At 41.5% G+C, this 21,223-nt stretch overlaps 1 protein-coding gene across 1 annotated transcript in view; it reads right to left on the bottom strand.

The window, feature by feature from the left end:
* LOC126470396 (titin-like) overlaps nucleotides 1-21,223 on the bottom strand; it is a 203,864-nt gene that overhangs the window by 31,754 nt on the left and 150,887 nt on the right. The window contains exon 5 of the mRNA XM_050098239.1: nucleotides 19,942-20,080. Coding sequence (XP_049954196.1) covers nucleotides 19,942-20,080 — 139 coding nt within the window. The remainder of the gene's footprint in view (nucleotides 1-19,941; nucleotides 20,081-21,223) is intronic.

Raw genomic sequence — 21,223 nt, forward strand, 5'->3', positions numbered from 1 at the left:
CTACAAAGAAAAATTAAACCCAAGAGCCGATTTGATCATTCGGATTATGAATAGTGCAGCCCTCATAAAAGAACGCAAAGACGACCTACACGTGGTGTTATCAAGAGAAGTCAAATGTGCATTGAAGTTGGTGGGGGAATTTTTGAAAATCAACTTTGAATGTCCTCGTTGCCTTTGCTTTGAGTTTGTTGGGGTTACGTACTAACAGCTGTATCTCTGTACAAAATAAAAAGTGGACGCATATGTATGGAATTTTTTTATGCAATTCGTCTGTACTACCACCTACTAAAATATCTAATGTTCCTCCTGAAACACTCTGTATATGGATATATGTGTGGTGTCTGTTCTTTCGGACATGTCCGAAAGAAAATGCTTCATGGCATTCTGCAACGACCTTCGGTCGCAGGGGCTGATAGAGATTTCAGAGCTGCTTGGCTGTCTGAATAAAAGTAGATGCTACGATTTTTGTAGGGTCTACTCTAATTCTCCTCCGCGCACATGCTGATAGAAGATACTATGTAATACTGCGACCATCTTCCCTAAAGAGATTCTAGGCAGTACACCAGACCCGTTGGTTTCATCTGTTTTCGACCTGTCAGTATACCACTATATTATGTCTCCTGAACGGTGTAGTGGTTCGTGCTTCCACTGCTCCCTGCTTCCAACTGTTACATGGCAAGATTTATTGAAACAGCTAGAAGTTATTGTATAGTTAGTCGGCATTTCCCCAGCCATCGCCATACTGATTTGGGATTCCGTATATTCTAACTATATCCATTTATTTACAATTTTTAGCCTTTATGTCCCTGCTGCGGCCTCCATTTTAAGCCACAGGTGTAAGGCGGGCATGTCTAGCCTAATATCCATCCCAAGAGTGGATGTCCTGCTAATTCCGTCTGTTTGTGAAAGCAGGCCAGTCTCTGCACTTTGCGAGACTCCCTAGCAGCCACCTTCTGTTCGACTTTGTTCATATTATATGACAATAAATTATCATTGGTATTTTTGCAGAGGTGTATATCCAGTACGTACTGGGTTTAGGCCCCAGTTTACCATACAGCAGCTTCTAGTGCTTATAAAATTATCTTTCACAGTGGAATATATTCTTTATGTGAGGTGTTCATAATAGTTTTCCATCCAGGGCTCCCTCTAGATACACTACAACCCTCTCTAAAGTTTCATCGAGAAACATAATTTTTCAGAGTATGTGCTGGACATGCTTCCCCATAAATAATACTACACCAATTTTCGTGCGGCTAGTCTTTAAATACTTTTTCACAATGTTCAGTGCACATAGGTTTAACAATACTATCAAATTTTCTAAATCTTACTGTGAATAAATCGTCTACTTATTCTTTTCAAGAGTAGTCTCTCGCATTCAGTTCATCTATGAGTTCATTCACCACTAGGTTCTTCATCTCTAACCATTTACTCGAAGGTCGTATTACTAGAACCCCCTCGACATCCAGGAAGATACAGAGAGCATCCAGAAAGGGTAGTGCTTTTTCCACCTTCCCGACAAGTTGGTGAAGTGTTACCTCACATGATTTGCTTCGTAAGTATTATGAAAATGTGGCAGTTCATAGATAAAATTACGTATTCACAACAACAAAAAAGTATGTCGGCAGCAAATAAAAGTGGCATTATGAATTTGGCAGTACCGTAAGGTTTTTCGCTTTGACACTAAGGGTTACTAAAAGTAGCAAGACGAATTTTGCTAGAGCGTTGTCTTACCATTCCCTCATTGAATTTGTATCTGCCTGCTTGTAGTTCTGCTACAAAAGAATTAAAAATCTTGCATTCAGCGAGTGTCGAAAGGCGAACAAAGGCAGCGTGCACATGACAGGCAAGCACGTTACCTAGGAGCTAACGAACAGGTGCGGGTCTTTGACGTACTTAGTGGCTCAGCAGCCGCTATGGCAAATAAATCGCAACATAAGAGACGAGAATAGTTGTATTTCCCGTGTGAAACCACTTTCGTTGATTCAAAAGCATTAACTGATATCCTTATGCCACGTCTCAAGAGAAAATCACTTACAGTATTCAATTGAATTGACACGATAATATCAAGTAAATTTAGCGGGATAGTTCTGTGCCATCAAGGAAGTAACTCGTCAGTCACAGAGTTGCCAAACATATTCTGCGCTGTTGCCAAGTTTCAGTTATAGTGTCAGGAAGGATACCAGCTGATGTGTTCTGTGAGTGACCTCGGAAGTGGCTATAGCTTCGTTTCGAAGTTGCGGGTGGCAAGGGCCGCTAGATCCTCATTATATGCCCATGAGTCTTATTCGCATTTCTGTAACTAGGTTTAGAGGCTAGAGTGCAATTACTTGTAATACATCGATGCACTGAATGCAAACTAAATGTCATATATTAATAACTGCGACAATTATTTGTGTTTTACTGTCTTAATCGGATCGAAACCTTGAAAGTGTATTCGCCAGACGCGATTCACAATTTTGGAGCTTCTCCAGCGGTTGGCAATGCCTCTTTGCTGCACAATCGCTGTCATTGGCACATCCACCAGAAGACAAGCATGGCCTGGCTTATTGTTGTCAGCTTTCCTGACGGATATTCTGCCTTTGCTCGAAACGTGAAGACTTAAGGTGAATTCGAACATTCCATAAGGCGAAAATTTGATGTTTCTATTCTTCCAGCTCCAACATACAAATAACAGTTACAATAAGCGGCAGAAAAGCGCCTGTGAACCAACAGTTAATGATGCAGTCATAATTAGTGGAATCTGACAAGTTCCATCTGTCATCTGATAATTGTGAAAGCTATTTTTTCATCTTCACAGCACCGCAGTATGAACTCAACGGTTTCATAGAATACCTATACTTAATTTCGTTGTGATCGTTTTCAATGACAGTAGGGGAGGAGCAAAACCATCTGACTTGAAACATACTTTTCCAGTGGGATTTGAATCTTTGGCTACAGTTGCAGTAGCACGTGCAGTGAGGAATCAAGAATGTGGGCAATCACTCATTGCTATAGTATAGCCTAGGGCAGAAAGAAGCAGATTTCCGACAAAGTAAACGATGAGAGACACTGTCGCTGTCACTTATTAAACAGTAATTGTTCAGAAAATTACAACAATATCTAGGGAAATAAGTAGGTTGATGTGTGTGTGTGTGTGTGTGTGTGTGTGTGTGTGTGTGTGTGTGTGTGTGTGTGTGTGTGTGTGTGTGTGTGTATGTCTGCTCTTAGGACATTTCCGAAAGAACAGACACTACGAATCGAAATAGGCAGACTTCTTAATCATTTAAATATTGAAGGACAGATGTCCAGGCTGTCATGGGCATTAAAATAGAACAACAGCGTTAGATGAAAATTTGTGCCTGACCAGATTCGAACCCGGATTTGCAAAATTTTAATACCAAAATACTGCATCTCGGTTCTTACAATAGTGGAATTGGTGCGCACTGGTTAGATGTAACTGAAGAGAGACTCCAACTCGGATTGTAGTTAAGGGCGAATCCCAAGCGCATGGCCACGAACAATTGGGAGCGGAAACTTAATGTCATCAGAACCTTGTTGAAGGACCATGACATGCGATCGTTAGACCGACTGCACAAAGTTCGGATTATAAATACATACATACTTAGAAAAATATATTACGTCGGAGCAGTCTTACCGATAGTGCAGGTCACTGCACATAAAAATATAAGCTGTAGCCTGTTGGTATCTGTGGAAACAAAATATCATCAAAGTATCCTTCGACACGGCGACTTTGCAGAGGCAAAACGGAGGACTTGGAATTAAACACGTGCTTTTAAACTAATACACGCCACTAAGACAGGCATCACGAAACTTCTGTTCCTCTCGTTAGATCCTGGGGATAGGAACGCTCCTGTTAATGTAGCACGCCAGCCTAGATTACGTCCGAAAGTACTATGTCGTTTGGAGCTGTATAAGACTTCCACGAGCACAGACCAACACTAGAACCGTTTATGATTATATTACCAGACATCGTCTTCACAAACCAATTCCGGTAACTTAGCCTACAAAAAATTGGAGGAACGTCTGGAAAAATATTAACAATAAAATTATACCAACTAGAGTAAGTGGCGTATGGTGCGACTTTGTAAACGAAACCATACCCACAGCGGAACGATTATGTAAAATTAAATTGAGACCATATCTATACGGCGACAAATGACGGCTTGTAGAAACTGTAGCGCACATCTTCTCATGTGAAAATAGAATCAGAATTTGGAACTGGACTGCGAAGAAGTTAGCACTGTCAATAGAACCGCAGAAAGTCAAATACCGATAACTGAAGCTTTACAATCCGACTGGAAATGTTACCCGTCCGCAAGGAATAACAGTTATTCGTGGCTTCTGGGACAGTTTGTGTTTTACGTCATAGCAAACAAAACTTGGTAGAGTACATGTTCTACATTGCAGTAGAACATTTCAAGCTGAAGAAGAATAACAAATATAAGGAATGGTTTTAAATTTTTATCTACAAAGAGGTGGGCACTTTTATTCATTAGAAGAGGAATACTATTCTTTCACTTTTTTTATTCCTGGAATATTCTTTTACGTTGGATCTAAAATCAGAACTGTTCTAATTTGGCAAAACCCCACCGGCTCCGAAATTTCTTTTATTTGTTGAAAAATATATGGCTTCCTTACAGACCTCATATGCATCCAGTGCATAATAAATTAAAATGTGAATATATTTCTGAATGAATGTTTGTTATGGATTTCTCCGTCACCCTTTCCATTGTTATAAGTTATGTTCTACAAGGAACGCACTCCACTGGAGGCGGCAATCTGTAATTTATTTTACCTAAATTACTACTTCAGTTTTGTTCTACAATTTAAAAGAATATACGGGTGCAAACATGGAATACATGGGATAATGCAGGTATAGGAGAGGCGTTGTGGCCAGGCCTCGTATCTTCGACCCCTGCCCTCTTTGCCTCCGCCTACCTGGTGCTGAAAGTCTTCTCAAACATTAAAAAAAAAATATTAGTCCAGTCATCAGAACGTCTGTCTAGGAAGCAGGAGGTCTGGGTTCGAAGCCCAGTCGATCACAAACTTTCATCTGCCGTCGTTGCTGTATTTCAACGCGCTGTGACAGTGAGGACGTCGGTCCTTCGATATTTAAGATGCAATTCTTTCTGAGGCAATAGAGGTGATTTGCGAGCATTTGTCTTGCCATCAATGTAACAGGACTTCAACGGCATCCAACCCTTAGTCTTACCTTTGTGCCGGCGCTAACCCATGTCATATACATGCGAATCAGATTGTAGTTCATATTTAGTCAAATAACAAATGGTCAGTATACAAGTATGCAGGCCGGGGTGGCCGAGCGGTTCCAGGCGCTACAGTCGGGAACCGCGCGACCGCTACGGTCACAGGTTCGAATCCTGTCTCGGACATGGATGTGTCTGATGTCCTTAGGTTAGTTAGGTTTAAGTAGTTCTAAGTTCTAGCGGACTGATAACCTCAGAATTTAAGTCACATAGTGCTCAGAGCCATTTGAACCATTTCTGAAGCATACGAGTATTTACGAACAGTACAAGCAGGATTGCAGCGAACTGATCACTTAACCAAGTGCAACATGGAGTACCTGTGTAATGAGTCATTCCAGCTGCATAGCTGAGGGTAAGATTTGTTAAGCATTTCATTGCAGAATTAATGTAATACCCGCACGATAATCTCTGCTGTCATACTGTATTAGGAGCCTGCGATTGGAGTACTATGTTAGTTGAATCGGATTACTCAAGCTGAGGCCAAATAAAGACAAGCGATGACGCCACAACTCTATCTTTACTTAAGTAGGTAGTATGCGCTAAATTATGTGCGCCACCATTATCGTTACTGTAAGCAGTTTGACAGCATAACACCACCACAACTACTGACAACCTGAACCATTATCATCACGCAATTGTGACTCTCAGCGATTACAGGTTGCTGATGTTTGTCAAGAATAGCGGAAAGCGCCTCTGAAGTTCCATTTCCATTACGACTAGGACGGAGAGAATGCTAAATAACAGTAATAGGTCACCCAGCGAAGAGAAGTGTCCACGTATTGTCTCAAGTTCTTGCAGTTTGATATTAATGAAGTTCCCGATAGTTTCACACTAACGGGTTCTTTTGGCTTTCGAAATACTCATATGGGAATCATAAAAGTGTAATTGCTAGAACGCTCAACTACCTTAGTAACACTTCATTCTGGATTGAATACGACTCGGAAAGCGACGTTAATTTGACGTTTTCATCCATCTCCTGACGTCTCACTGAATGAAGTCTGAAGTGCACGCACAGTTGCGTTGCCTGCTGCAAGGATTCTGTGAAGTGTTGTGGCAGCTGGCAGTCATTGCTGAATACACACATGTGCAAATATCCTCACTGCTCTAGCGGAACTCGTCTTTGTTGCATTTTTTCGATGCCGTAATTAGCACTATAACATAAGGGTTGTTCTGCTGAAGAACTTGATGCCCACAAGTCCTTAAATAAGAATCTCCTAGCGGGAGTAATACATGAACGGAAACAGACTGTTGGACAAAAGAATGGACAGCTCCCTACTTTTGGCGTTTCCGATAGCGCCTACGATAAGAATCTGGTGTCATATTATGCTTCAGAACTCTGAACTGTTTATTTTTTACTTCATACTAAAACAAAAGTTGTGATATGAGAAGAGGAAATGACTTATATGCTTCTCACAAGGGAACCTCCCCATCGCACCCCCCTCAGATTTCGTTATAAGTTGGCACAGTGGATAGGCCTTGAAAAACTGAACACAGATCAATCGAGAAAACAGGAAGAAGTTGTGTGGAACTATGAAAAAATAAGCAAAATATACAAATTGAGTAGTCCATGCGAAGACAGCGAACATCAAGCATAATCTGGTTGCAGGGTCGCTATGGTCCCGTGGTTAGCGTGAGCAACTGTGGAACGAGAGGTCCTTGGTTCAAGTCTCCCTCGAGCGAAAAATTATTCTTTATTTTCGCAAAGTTATGATCTGTCCATTCGTTCATTGACGTCTCTGTTCACTGTAATAAGTTTAGTGTATGTGTTTTTCGACCGCACCGCAAAACCGTGCTATTAGTAGACGAAAGGACGTGACTCTTCAATGAGAACCGAAAACATTTGATCGCAAGGTCATAGGTCAACCGATTCCTCCACAGGAAAACACGTCTGATATATTCTATACGACACTGGTGACGGCATGTGCGTCACATGACAGGAATATGTTGTCGACGCACATAACTTGTACACTTGGCGAATGGGTAAAAACATTCTTCTACGTTGCCCGATTTAGGTTTTCTTGTGGATGTGATAATTACTCCCAAAAAAGTGATGAAAACGTAAGAGTTTGTCACATAAACTGCAACAAATTAATCCAACAGTTTCACAGTCGCTCACTTTTCCTTGTGCTCTGTCAAAACATACGTTTTTAACGTTTTCAAAATTTTCCGTGTGTAGACCGTCAAATCCTGCATATGTCCAAGCAAATCTGAACATGTCCTGGAATTTTGGAGAGCGAAGTTGATTATGTGTGAGTGCCTGAACTTTGATAATTGTCTGAAAATAAAAAATTAAAATTTTCGCTTGAAAGAATACTTGAACCAAGGACCACTCGCTCCGCAGCTGCTAACGCTAACCACGAGGCCACGGCTCTTCTGAGTTGAGTCTATCCCAGATGTTCCCTATCATTCGCATGGATTACTCAGTTTGTATATTTTGCTTAATTTTTCAGAGTTCCACACAACTTCTTCCTGTTTTCTCAATAGATCTGTGTTCAGTTTTTCAAGGTCTATCCACTGTGCCAACTTATAACTAAATCTGAGGGGGGTGCGATGGGGAGATTCCCTTGTCAGGAACTTTAGTTTTTCGTGTTTATTTTCCCACTTCATATTAAAACAGGGGCGTTAATATGAGAAGAGGAAATGAAATATACGCTTCCAAGACATAATATTTCTTTGTGTGCTATTACTGCATACATGAAAGCCCTCCAATTAATTTTTGTATGTTGGATATATTTTGATATCACTTCACATTCCTTTGTGAGAAGGTTCCTATTGTCTTGGGATTCAAATAGAGTGGACATTTCGTCACTGGTTAATATTCTGATGACTAATGACATGATACCCGTTGCAATTGCTCCATGGCACCTGTAAGTAGAGTCTCACGTCGGTTACTATAAGAACACGCCGGCAGTGATATCCGCTCACTGCAGTCAGAGCAAAGGTGATTTCTTTCTGTTTAGGGCGAAGCGTCTGCTGCAGTGTCCACGCTCAGCTAACATAAACAAATCGCGGCGGCATTGGACACTGCTAATCGCTGCACTTGTCGCGAGCCTCGACAACAAGAGCGCACTGTCTCTGCTAACCATACTATGGAGTTAATACATCTTACTTAACGTGGTGGTGGTGGTTATTGTTTAACGTCCCGTCGACAACGAGGTCATTAGAGACGGAGCGCAAGCTCGGGTTAGGGAAGGATTGGGAAGGAATTCGGCCGTGCCCTTTCAAAGGAACCATCCCGGCATTTGCCTGAAACGATTTAGGGAAATCACGGAAAACCTAAATCATGATGGGATTGAACCGTCGTCCTCCCGAATGCGAGTCCAGTGTGCTAACCACTGCGCAACCTCGCTCGGTCTTACTTAACGTAATACGCAGGACGTGTGATGGGTAAAAATTCAGTTTGTAATTTCCCATCGCATTAAAATACTTTACAGTCGTATTTGATGCAATATTTATTGTTGGTTGTCTCTCTAATGTTAATAGTATTGATTCAGATTGTGCGTTAACACGAAAACACACACACACACACACACACACACACACACACACACAGCCACGCGCGCGCAGAAAGCGACGTTAATTTGACGTTTTCATCCATCTCCTGACGTCTCACTGAATGAAGTCTGAAATGCACGCACAGTTGTGTTGCCTGCCGCAAGGATTCTGTGAAGTGTTGTGGCAGCTGGCAGTCATTGCTGAATACACACATGTGCGGTAACACACAAACACAAACAGTCATTGATTCCAGTGAGGGTGACAACTACTGTGTGTTGAACAACACATGCACCAGTCAGTTCCTCAGTTGGCGTCGAGTGAATGAGATTTTTCAATTACCTTGCATTGCAAGAATTGTAAGGAGGGGAGTGAAAGTAAATGGACTTGTTGTATGGTAAAGAGCTGCGACAAAGCAAAGCTTGACCGATTATCAGATAATTGTCCACATGGGCTTTGTGGACGAGTATACTTTTAGTAACCAACCCCCCCACGATCATTACGCAAGATTTCTCGAGGGCGTAGTGGAACTGATTTCATTAAGTCGTCGACAGTGTAGCGTGATGGTTTACTTCCCACCATACGTTTTCTATAGTCGTCCAAAGGTAGCTTGCATTTGTAGGGACACATGGCAATGACCTTGTTACCTCTGCCCACTTATTCTCTATCTGGTTGATGTTCGGTGATCGTGGAACAAACGGCAACAGCTTTATCCTCTCTTGGCCCTGAAACCAATCTCGCACTGCTCTACTATGATGGATGGGTCTCTGCTCCTGTAAATACATTGTTATCTCGTTAGTTCATATATTTATATTTAAATAACTTCTTATTTTCCACAATGTTTAAGAATTCATTCCCTGTCATAGATAAGTGATCTGGATTCATCAGTCCGATTAAGAATGTGGTTCACCCAGTGTATCATATGATGAGACTGACTGGCTGAATCCGATTAGGACGATCTTGTATCGAAATGAAATTACAGAAATCGGATAATTTGAACGTCTGTATTGCAACAATTTCGCGCACATAAATTCCTATGATGGAGTAACAGCTAGCAACTGTCTAAGAAAAAGAGAGAAATATGTCGACTAGCAGCAATATAACGTAATTATAACCCATATTTATCTGATGGACATATTGAATCGAACAATAGACATCTATTTCAGTGGTGGGAAGATACTTCATATCAAATTTGCTGATGACATATTAATAATAATTGTTGTGGCGTAACAAGACAGCTACGCCACACTGAAGTAGCCGAAAGGCACGCGAAATCTCACGTAGGCTAGATAGAGGTCTGAAAAAGGATACGTAATGAATGGTAGCAAGAAAAGTACGTAGCTGCTTTAATACTTAACTTTTAATCCTTCATGTTAATACAGCATTCCTTGATGATACAAGTGAGACTCTATCTTAAAATGGTTAATGGCGCCTTGCTAGGTCGTAGCCATGGACTTAGCTGAAGGCTATTCTAACTGTCTCTCGGCAAATGAGAGAAAGGCTTCGTCAGTGTAGTCGCTAACAATGTCATCCGTACAACTGGGCGAGTGCTAGTCCATATCTCGAGACCTGCCTTGTGGTGGCGCTCTGTCTGCGATCACACAGTGGCGACACGCGGGTCCTACATGTACTAATGGACCGCGGCCGATTTAAAGCTACCACCTAGCAAGTGTGGTGTCTGGCGGTGACACCACAATAATAATGATAAAAATCCCCTGTGGTCGATAGGGGAAACCGTCATCCATATGGGTGGTACCGAGGAAATCGAATACTTGGGGTGAATCAAATACTAACACAATCCTGAACGGCTACTCAATCCGTTTAACCCAAAATCCTGACACATCTGAGCGAAAATCACCGCTACTCCGGTCACCGTCTATTATCTCAATGAGCTTGGCTGAAAATATTTGCTTCCAAAGGCTTCAACACCCTCTGGTCCTGTCTGGTCCCGGTATCACCCAGGCCAAACCAATGAAACACAAGAAAACATGAACTATGCAAGCAAAGGTAACTTTACCCCAGGTGGTACACAACCTGGCCACCGATAGGCGGCAGTTGGATTTTCGCACTCTGGGGAGTCCAGGTTAGCAGGGCAGAGAATATCGAAGATCTCTGGTAAATTTCCCTACAAGCAGAAAACATTCATTTGAAAACTAAACATTGGTACATTGACCCAAACAAGAAACCTCAATAATCTCACAAAAGAAATCGTCCGCCAAAAAATTCTCATCATTGCTCTTCAAGAACAACGATTAATTGACAATTAAAACTTGCATTACGGAAACCATGGCATCTTCAAGAGCAAAATACAACAAAAGGTAGCGAAAGGCGTACCTATCTTCGGCACTGCATTTCTCGAACACAGATCTGTCATCAACTCTGTCAAAGAAATCGTATCCATCAACAATCGACCTATGACTATGCTCATTCAGAGCCCCTATAAAAGACATACACTCGAAAATACTATGAGCAAAATTCACCAAGATGACGTGAAAATACTAATGGGAGACTTCAACTCTCTATTTGGGACAGAAAAAACCTGTAGCAAAATAATTGGTACAAATTCAACACACCGAAACGCTTAGACGAACGGCACACGTCTGACTGACATTTGCCAACAATTCAACCACAAAAGAATGTCTTCCAGCTTTAGGAAGTAGCCTGTTCCCATGAAACATGTTTGGCTACCAGGTGCAAGCTGCTTTCGTTCGCCTTTCGAGACTCGCTGAGAGCCAGGTTTTTAATTCTTTTGTAGCAGAGCTACAAGCAGGCAGATACAAACGCAATAAGGGAATCGTAAGACAACGCTCGAGCAAAATGCGCCTTGCTACTTTCAGTAACCCTTAGTGTCAGAGCGAAAACCTTACGGTACTGCCAAATTCATAATGACGACATATTTTTTGTTGTTGTGAATACGTAATTTTATCTATGAAATGCCACGTTTTCATAATAATTGCGAATGATATAGGAAATGAAGTAAATACAGATCTTTTCGAAGTCCAAAGTCGGTAATGTCCTACTAATTCGTGTTAAAATAGGCTCAATCGTCTTACAGATACTTAATGCTTTATTAAGATAGTCTGCGTTCGTGATGTTTCTGTAGTAAGCTGAATTTAATTTGTATTAGTACAGTGAATATCTTAATTGGCTTTTCCATTAGTTTACTAAACGCAACAGTGATCATCAAAGAGAAATTAACCAGCAAAAGAATTTTCTTTCACGATATCTAAAACGATCTGACAATGCTAAAGTTGTTTACAAATTCTACGTCAGTAGAAACCTACTGGTTCCAACGATATCATTATACCAGAGTAGTTTTAAGAGTATTTTCGTCTAGAAATGAATTGCGTTGACGGTTGATCGATCAAGAGCGGGAAAGGTAAATCTTTACGAATATATGACGAGAGGGACATCAAGTGCTTGAGAGACGACTTTAATTTCTATCTGCTGGATAGTTTTGTTTCTCAAATCAAGAAGTGCGTTATCGTACAGTAGCACATGTGATGTAGTTGTGTTGCTCGATTTTCTTACGCTAAGACCGAAAAGTTTTTCAGTTGTTGGCAACAAATTCCAGCTGTGTTGCACACAGCCCATTGGGGCAGAATTCGTAGCCCAAAACACACTTTTGGAGCTATCAGATGTAAAATATTATGTTCATACTACTCTTTGCTCGAGTTTATGTGTTTTGCAGGGGCTCAGCCTTTCATTTCTTCTTAGGAAGCTAACGATAAAGGCATCATAACACGTCACCAGTAACAGTACTGCATACGAATGCTCAATGAGCGACCTGATGACGTTCAATAATAATCAATCCGTTGATTTTTGTTGTTTGGAATTAGAGCATGCAGTAATCCTACACCAGACTTGTGAACTTTGCCTGTTGAATGCAAATGTCGCGTGATGGTAAAATGGTAATCTATCACATATATCAGTAGTCGAGACTTCCTTAATGTGGAAAATCATTCATGCCAGAACGATCTTTGTTGAAACAAGAATATCTTTTCCTGGCGTATTTTTCCCAAAAGCAGTCGCTCCACACACAATTCAAATCTTTCTAGCTGCCTCCTCTGCATTCACCCATCTGTTATACCAAACGTAAACGTTGTGTTGCAGATGTTACACCTATTTCCACTTGCGACTCAATTTTACAATGCTTAACTGTAGTTCATGATTTCCAAGTTTGCGAAATCCATTGCTTAGCTGCCAGATGATAACTAGAACTTCAAATTCGAAAATTACAGTTGAGACACACATTGACAGCGTCGCGACGCGTTCACCTGGGCGGCGCCGGATTTCAGGCGGCGGGTGGCGTCTGGCCGGTGGCCGGTGGCCGCTGCAGCGCGAGGAAACGCTTGAGCGTAAGCTGTTATGATCGCGGCGCAGCCACGAGCTATCCTGCGGAATTGTTTCTGGAATACTTGTTATTGCTGGTGGGTAGAATGTTAAGCGAATTATCTTCGATGTTCAGTCAGACTCATAACTTTAGACCGACTGTGGTAAAAAAATAAAAATACAGTTGGACGCGAACAGGCGACTATAAGTTTAGAACGCACGACGCTTGCCACTAGACCACGGGCTCACGTAGTCCGACAACGTCTCAGAAGTAGATAACACTACCTCCTGACACTTCCGCATCTTACAGTGTTGCCAGATTGTGCATATGGCCGGACTTAGAGTTGTCAGGGGCGGTCATTTTTATTGGCCACCTTAAGTGAATGACTCGGACTTAGTCTCTGTGGCGGCCGGCCGGCGGTCAGTTTTATTGTCTAAGACTGTACATTTCTTTCACTGGGCTACAGGTTTCAAAATGCCTCATTCGTACGTGTCCAGAGCTTGAGCATACTGATGACCATTGTGATAATGGTGTCTTACTTAAAGCTCTCTGCAATAGACCACGTAGATGGGAAGTACACTAGTGCAAGATCAGGACTGGTTTAACTCCCAGCCAAAATGTGCAATAATGTCTCAAATAAAAGTCTCATCATTTGGTTGCAAATTTTCATGGCGAAGTCAGACGTTCAGAGCCTACTTTTTTATGCACCTGTCACATAAAGCATCATGCAGCACAATGAGAGTGTCAGTGTTAGTTTTGGCATTGACAAAGATTTTTCCTAGGTGAAACCCCCACTAACAGACTGCAACATATGCCTTAGAATTGAGCCATGAGAACCTCCTCCATGGACTGTGTCCTTCCAGTTGCGTCATTGTGAAGAAAAGTAACACGTGCACATGCTTTCATTGAGATGAGTAACATTAAGCTCAGAATTCATTACCTGTTGCCATCTCTTGCATGAGATAAAGAAGAACTGACACACAATACTCTTAGGTTGTCAAAATATGATATTAATCCAACTACACAGGCTTTCATGCCCAGTGTAAAGATGACTAAAATTCTTCTGCATGTTGTACCTCACCTTTGTATCAAATATAAAATACTTTAAAATATACAAACTATAAAACTGACATTTTAGCCATCTTACAAATCGCCCAAGGCTTACATGGAGGATTCTTCTCACTTTGTACAACTGATAAGGGAATAGAAGATACACTATGTGATCAAAAGTATCTGGTAAGCCCCCAAAATATACGTTTTTCATATTAGGTGCATTGTGCTGCCACCTACTGTCAGGTACTCCACATCAGCGACCTCAGCAGCGCATTAGACATCATGAAAGAGCAGAATGGGGTTGCTCCGCAAAACTCACAGACTTTGAATGTGGTCAGGTGATTGGGTGTCACTTGTGTCATAAATCTGTACACAAGATTTCCACAGTCCTATACATCACTAGGTCCACTCTTTCAGATGTGACAGTGAAGTGGAAAGGTGAAGGGACACATACAGCACAAAAGTGTACAGGCTGGCTTCATCTGTTGACTGACAGAGACCACCGATGGTTAAATAGAGTTGTAATGCGTAATAGGCAGACATCTATCCAGACCACGAGGTGAGAGAATTTGGACTTCATTGTCAAGTGGCTGCTTGTTAACCACACATCACGCTGGTAAATGCAAAACGATGCCTCACTTGGTGTAAGGAACGTAAATATTGGATGATTGAACAGTGGAAAAACATTGTGTGGAGTGACAAATCACGATACACAATGTGGCGAGCTGATGGTAGGGTGGGAGTATGGCGAATGCCCGGTGAACATCATCAGCCAGCTTGTGCAGTGCCAACAGTAAAATTCAGAGGCGGTGCTGTTATGGTGTGGTCATGTTTTAAATTGAGGGGTTTGCAGCCCTTGTTGTTTTGCATGGCCCTATCACAGCACTGGCCTACAATGATGTTTTAAGCACCTACTTGCTTCCCACTGTCGAGAGCAATTCGGGGATGGCGATTGCATCTTTCAACATGAGTGGTCACCTGTTCATAATGCATGGTGTGTGGTGGAGTGGCTACATAACAATAACATCCCTCTAATGGACTGGCCTGCACAGAGTCCTGACCTGAATCCTATCTAACACTTTAGGGATGTTTTGGAACACCAACTTCGTGCCAGGCCTCATTGACCGACATTGATACCTCTCCTCAGTGCATCACTCCATGAAGAATGGGCTGCCATTCCCCAAGAAACCTTCCAGCACCTGGCTGAATGTATGCCTGCGAGAGTGGTAGCTGTTATCAAGGCTAAGGGTGGGCCAACACCATACTGAATTCCAGTATTATTGATGGAGAGTGCCACGAACTGTTATTTTCAGCCAGGTGTCTGGATACTTTTGATCACATAGTGTACAACCAACTGACATTATAGTCAGTTTCAACATCAAGTTTCTCTTCACCAGTATACCTATACAGGATACCATTCACATCCTAGAGGAGCAGATCCCATCTGATATCTCATTTGGTGTGCTTATGACTGTCATCGGTGTACTTCACATGACAGGGAAAACATTACAAGCAATTAAATGGAATGATGATGGTCTCCTCTGTCTGCCCAGTTAGTGTGGACCACCTCATGGCAGCTTTTGAGCAAATAGCCCTAGTTTCCATGCCATTACAAATCCATTGTAAGCTACAGTATGCGGACAACACATTCGTTATCTGTCTACATGAGGAAGTGGAATTGAGAAACTCCCATCAGCACTTTAACAGCCTGCATAAGAATATACAATTCATGCACAAAACTGAAAATAACAGTGTAATACCATTTCTGGACATGAAAGTGTACAGAACCACCAGTGGTAGTCCGAGAGACATGGTGTTCCAGAAGGCAGTACCTGGAAGTGGAGAGCCATGATCACACAGCTCAAAAGTATTCTGTCCTGTACATGCTGATTGCTAATGCACCTCAAATAAGTGATGTTAATAATATCAAAGAAGAATTGAGGGAACTACACCACACCTTTTATACTGACATATATGGCACCAATATTATAAGAACAGGACAACTGGAATACAAGAGAAAATGACAAGAAAGAGAAGCTTCTGCTAGTGCACTGACTATAAGATTTCAAACTGATCTTCTGCAGCAGCCAACAGAATCCATGATGTGATAGATACCACCTAGAATGAAGTGAACAATGTTAATACTGCAAGAGTATACGAGCTATTGAGCTATATTGTGAGTGCAGAGCTGCCTATATAGGACAGACAGGGAGTACAGTCAGCACACATGTTGCAGAACATGGACACTATGTGTGATGCAAAAAACACAATAAATTGGCAGAAGGGGAACATCACCATGATTGTGAACATGATTGTGGACAACTTATTATGTTCCAGGAAGCTTGTGTATAGCCAAAAGAGTTGTGGACACACCAACACCAAATTTGAGGGGTAATTGACATTATTAATCAACACACACACACACACACACAGATATATATATATATAAGTATTTTACATTTGATACAATGATGTGGCACATCACCCAGAAGAATTTTAATCATCATGATATTAATCCCTTGGTCTTGTGGTTAACCATCAGGTTCTTCATCACCCAGTGGGCACTGATTTTTGCAAAGTAGAGTTTTCCATTCAAAATATCATCTGCTATATTATACAAAATATCCTCTACCAAAATTCACAATAATTCATGTATCAGCTGTGCCATGGCTATGGATGTTTGCTGACTACTCCTGCAACCACAAATACACCCACAATTGATGGGTTGCCAGTTTGCAGTCATACAGTCTACACACTGGCAAGATGGTAATGGCCAGTGCATGCACTACATGTATGTAAACTTTCCAGACAATGACCAAAGTATCTCCTGTGGCCACCACCAGGCACCAGTCTTGCTGCCAGCAGAGTACACCTCAATGAAAGTGGTACTACAGTCAAGTCACACCCTCCACATCAAAGCCTTTCTGCCTGCCTATTTAAAATGCCTCTCAGTGACCAGCAGTCAGCATTCACTCAGCGTCAGCTCCATACTATATTCTGGTTGTACCCAGCAGCTCATCAACTGATGAGCACATGCTCACCTGGCATTCACTCATCAAATGCTCCAGATTTTACACTGACTGCACCCAGCAGCTCATTAGTCAGAGTACACGCCCATCCTTCAATCTTAGCTCAGAGTATACTCTGGGCTTTGCATTGGCCCCACCCAGGGGTCCTTCCTACAGAGCACATGCTGAGCTTCCTCAGCTGGCATTCCACATAAAACTAAATGCTAGCCATGACTTGTGAATTTCAGTGGAGTTATTTGACAAGGCTTCCCTCTACTTGAAATTTACTAAAGATCTATGGCTACTTTCCAGGTGTTCTGTCTTCTTGTAACTGGCTAAAGAATTGCAAAGTGTTCATTATGTTGTCATAAATAAAATATGTTCTTTGTCTGCTTGGTAGCCAGTATTTGTTCGTGCACCATACACCAACCACAACAGAATTTTCACACTCAGTGCAGGTTCCACTAGCTATGTCACTTCTGTTTTCATTACTGGATGCATGGCTATTTGCAGTTTTCAGATCTAACACCACTTGGAGATACATATCCCAAACATTTCAGTACAACAGTATAGCAGTAAAGAATTATGGTGCATTATTTTTTGATACACATACATATGCACTTAAAATCACAGTGAAGACAACTTTTTCAGCAGGAATTGCTCGCTGAAAGGAGGAAACATATGTAGATAGTTGAAGTATGAACTTTTCTGTATTGGAATTGAAATATTTTGTAAATTTTCTACACTTCTGCATTTTATAAACAATCTAGTCCCACAACTGAAAATATAGACAGATGTTAGAGGACTCACTTTTTTAATCCCTTGTCTGCATGTTCAGATAATACAAAATCTCACAAATGGTAGAGAATACATTGAATTACAAATATTAGTAAATGAACATCCATATTACAACCAGAGAGTCTGATGTGCACTTTATGAAATTTATAAGGCAATGTCATTTTTCATGTAGCACACACTGCATGGAAACATACACTCTGCAACATCTGATTGAACAATGGAAGCAACAATAAGCAGAATTTATGAAAAAGTTTTATTTCTCATATCAATCGTCTGAGCAAAATGTAAGGTCTTTTTCCCGTCTCATAACAGTATTTAATTAATCTCAAAGCTTCTTTACTAATACCTTCAGACGATGAACTAGTTAAATAGTATTTATGGAACAGTGCAGCAGGTTGTTTATAAAGGAACTCTGCCACTGGGATAAAACATTAATTTTGAATTCAAGTGTACAGAAACTGGAGAGAATATCAGAAACCATACTACTATCAGTTTAGACACTGTGAGCTAGATATTAAATATTTCACAGGAGTCTGCAACAGGTTTTAACATTCTAACCAACCAGTGAACACTCGCATTTTCCTTCTAATACTTCTGTATGTGACATTTTTACTAGACAAACAAATACTACAGCAAAACTGCCCCCTGCCTAACATAAAGGTGCATATTACAAGAAAAATTTTACATAACATTATAGTACAGTATACATATAAAAACAATTTTCATAGTGTGCTCAGTAAGCCCCAAAGCTACTTACACAACAATCATTTTAAAACAATGGTAAGGAGCCTGGTAATCAACTAATAACATCTATGAACTGTTGACAAAAAGGATAACAATCCTCCTTACACTGTAGGATATTTCTACTACCAATGTCACATAGCCTCACTCCACAAGCATAAGACAAGACAGATGGACTTAGTATAAAGTACAGCATACCAGGCCCGCCCAGTTAGCTGCGTGGTCTAGCGCACTGTGTTTGGGGCAGGAAGGCGTGCCAGTCCCCGGCATGAATCCACCCGGCAGATTAATGTCGAGGTCCGGTGTGCCGGCCAGACTGAGAATGGTTTGTAAGGTCCACTTCAGTGAATGCGGGCTAGTTCTCCTAAAATAAATAAATGTCGTGCGACCAGGGCCTCCCAGCGGGTAGACCATTTGCTAGGTTCAAGTCTTTCAATTTGACACCACTTTGGCGACTTGCGCATCAGTGGAGCTGAAATGATGATGATTAGGACAACACAACAGCCAATCCCTGAGTGGAGAAAATCTCTGACCCAGCCAGGGATTGAACCTGGGCCCTTAGGATTGAATTCTGTCACACTGAATACTCAGCTACCGGGGGTGGACAGTTCCCCTTATTCTGCCTCAGTTATACTATGTCGGGGATTGCTGCACACACACACACACTGCCTGCACGTACATGTACACCATCATTACCACAGTTGTGGTTACACTCATCTGGTGTGAGACGTTCCTGGAGAGGGGTGGGTCCACTGGGGGCTGAACCACACAATAACCATGGGTTCAGTGTGGGGCGGCAGTGAGGTGAGAGGACTGCTATATGTGTTGTGAGGTTGTGAACCACTGAGGGCTATGGCGGGGATGAAGCCTCTCCATCATTTCTAGGTCCCCAGTTCCATACAATACAATACACTAAATTAACAAGAAGTCTGCTGATAAATAAATACATGCCACTACATCTCTTTCTCCTTACAACTAAATTCTGGTGGTGCGAGTCACTTCCTCCATTAACTTGATTAGCTCCATCTCAGTTGGGGAGCCTGCAGCAGTGTCAGTTACTAACATTGCCAATGGAAGTGGATAATTAAACAGTTTAAAAATCTGACAAAACCATTATACTTTAAGAACCAATTCAAGGGCTGTATTGATTACTAAGGAATACTTAAAACACTAATAGCAATTTTTGTGACAATTTGAACTGTAAGTGCATGCATTTCATTTGATTCAAATGCAACTTCTAGAAGTGCTTTACCTCTGGAGCCATGTAGTCTGGTGTTCCACAAAACGTGTCAGCCATTCTGTCAAGAAATATCTGCAACTTGCACATACCAAAGTCAGCAATACGGATATGGCCCTCATAGTCTAGAAGAATATTGTCCAGCTTCAGGTCTCTGAGAAGGAAACGGAAAGTACGTATCAATATATTCATACAGTTAAAACACATTTTAAGTTCTCCATTTTATTAGAACTGAAGTAATTAACTGAAACAAAGTTATTATATAAATGCATAGCTGCAACCTTTTGCATATATTTTCACATCACTTGACGCAACATTAAATTAAAAAAAAAATATAGTCACCACTGCACAACAACACTTGTGGAAAGTTCCTCTCAGGATAATGGCTCCAAGCACTATGCAACTTAACTTCTGAGGTCATCAGTCGCCTAGAACTTAGAACTAATTAAACCTAACTAACCTAAGGACATCACACACATCCATTCCCGAGGCAAGATTCGAACCTGCGACCGTAGCGGTCACTCGGTTCCAGACTGTAGCGCCTAGAACCACACGGCCACTCCGGCCGGCCCTCACAGGATATTATGTAGAGCACACCAAAGAAAAAATTCTCTTTACTTAAGGACATTATTTTTTTTAATACACTTATGTTCAGAAAAAAAAAAACAGAACACATTGAACAACTACCGACAGCATATTCATATTCACAGGACATGTACATTAGTATGTTCTGCAGAAATGATTAGCATTTGAAACATGTTGGCCTGCAGGTTTAAGGTCAACATTGATACTGCAGCACAGCACCACCTACCGGTAAAATGTGCCTGCAGCTCTGGTTGTCACTATAAACCACAAGTAATGGATTGACATGACTTGAGCACGTGTCCAGGTTGCCTCACAGATGTATACGCAAACTGTATCGTCGAATCAGTGAGTTTGAAAGACAGCACATTATTGGCATGAGAATATTTGATGCATCCATCTGGGAAATCGCTGCTCATGTGGGATGAGGTATTTCAGCAGTGCAATGGGTGTGTGCAGAATGGTTCACAGAAGGCCGTAACATGTGATGAGGTGGGTCAGGTTGCACCATCCAGACCACCTCCCGAGAAGATCAACACCTCTTCTGAATGGCACTGGAGGACAGATGAGCATCCTCCTTGGCTCTGGCACAACAGTGGAAATATACTGTCAGGGATGACAGTCCATCGCCGTTTATTATGGGATGGGTTACGTATCCATCATCCACTTCTACACTTACATTTGATGAATGTGCAGAAACATGCCAGATGTTAAT

This window comes from Schistocerca serialis, chromosome 3, assembly GCF_023864345.2.
Source record: "Schistocerca serialis cubense isolate TAMUIC-IGC-003099 chromosome 3, iqSchSeri2.2, whole genome shotgun sequence".
In the NCBI taxonomy this organism is placed as follows: domain Eukaryota; kingdom Metazoa; phylum Arthropoda; class Insecta; order Orthoptera; family Acrididae; genus Schistocerca; species Schistocerca serialis.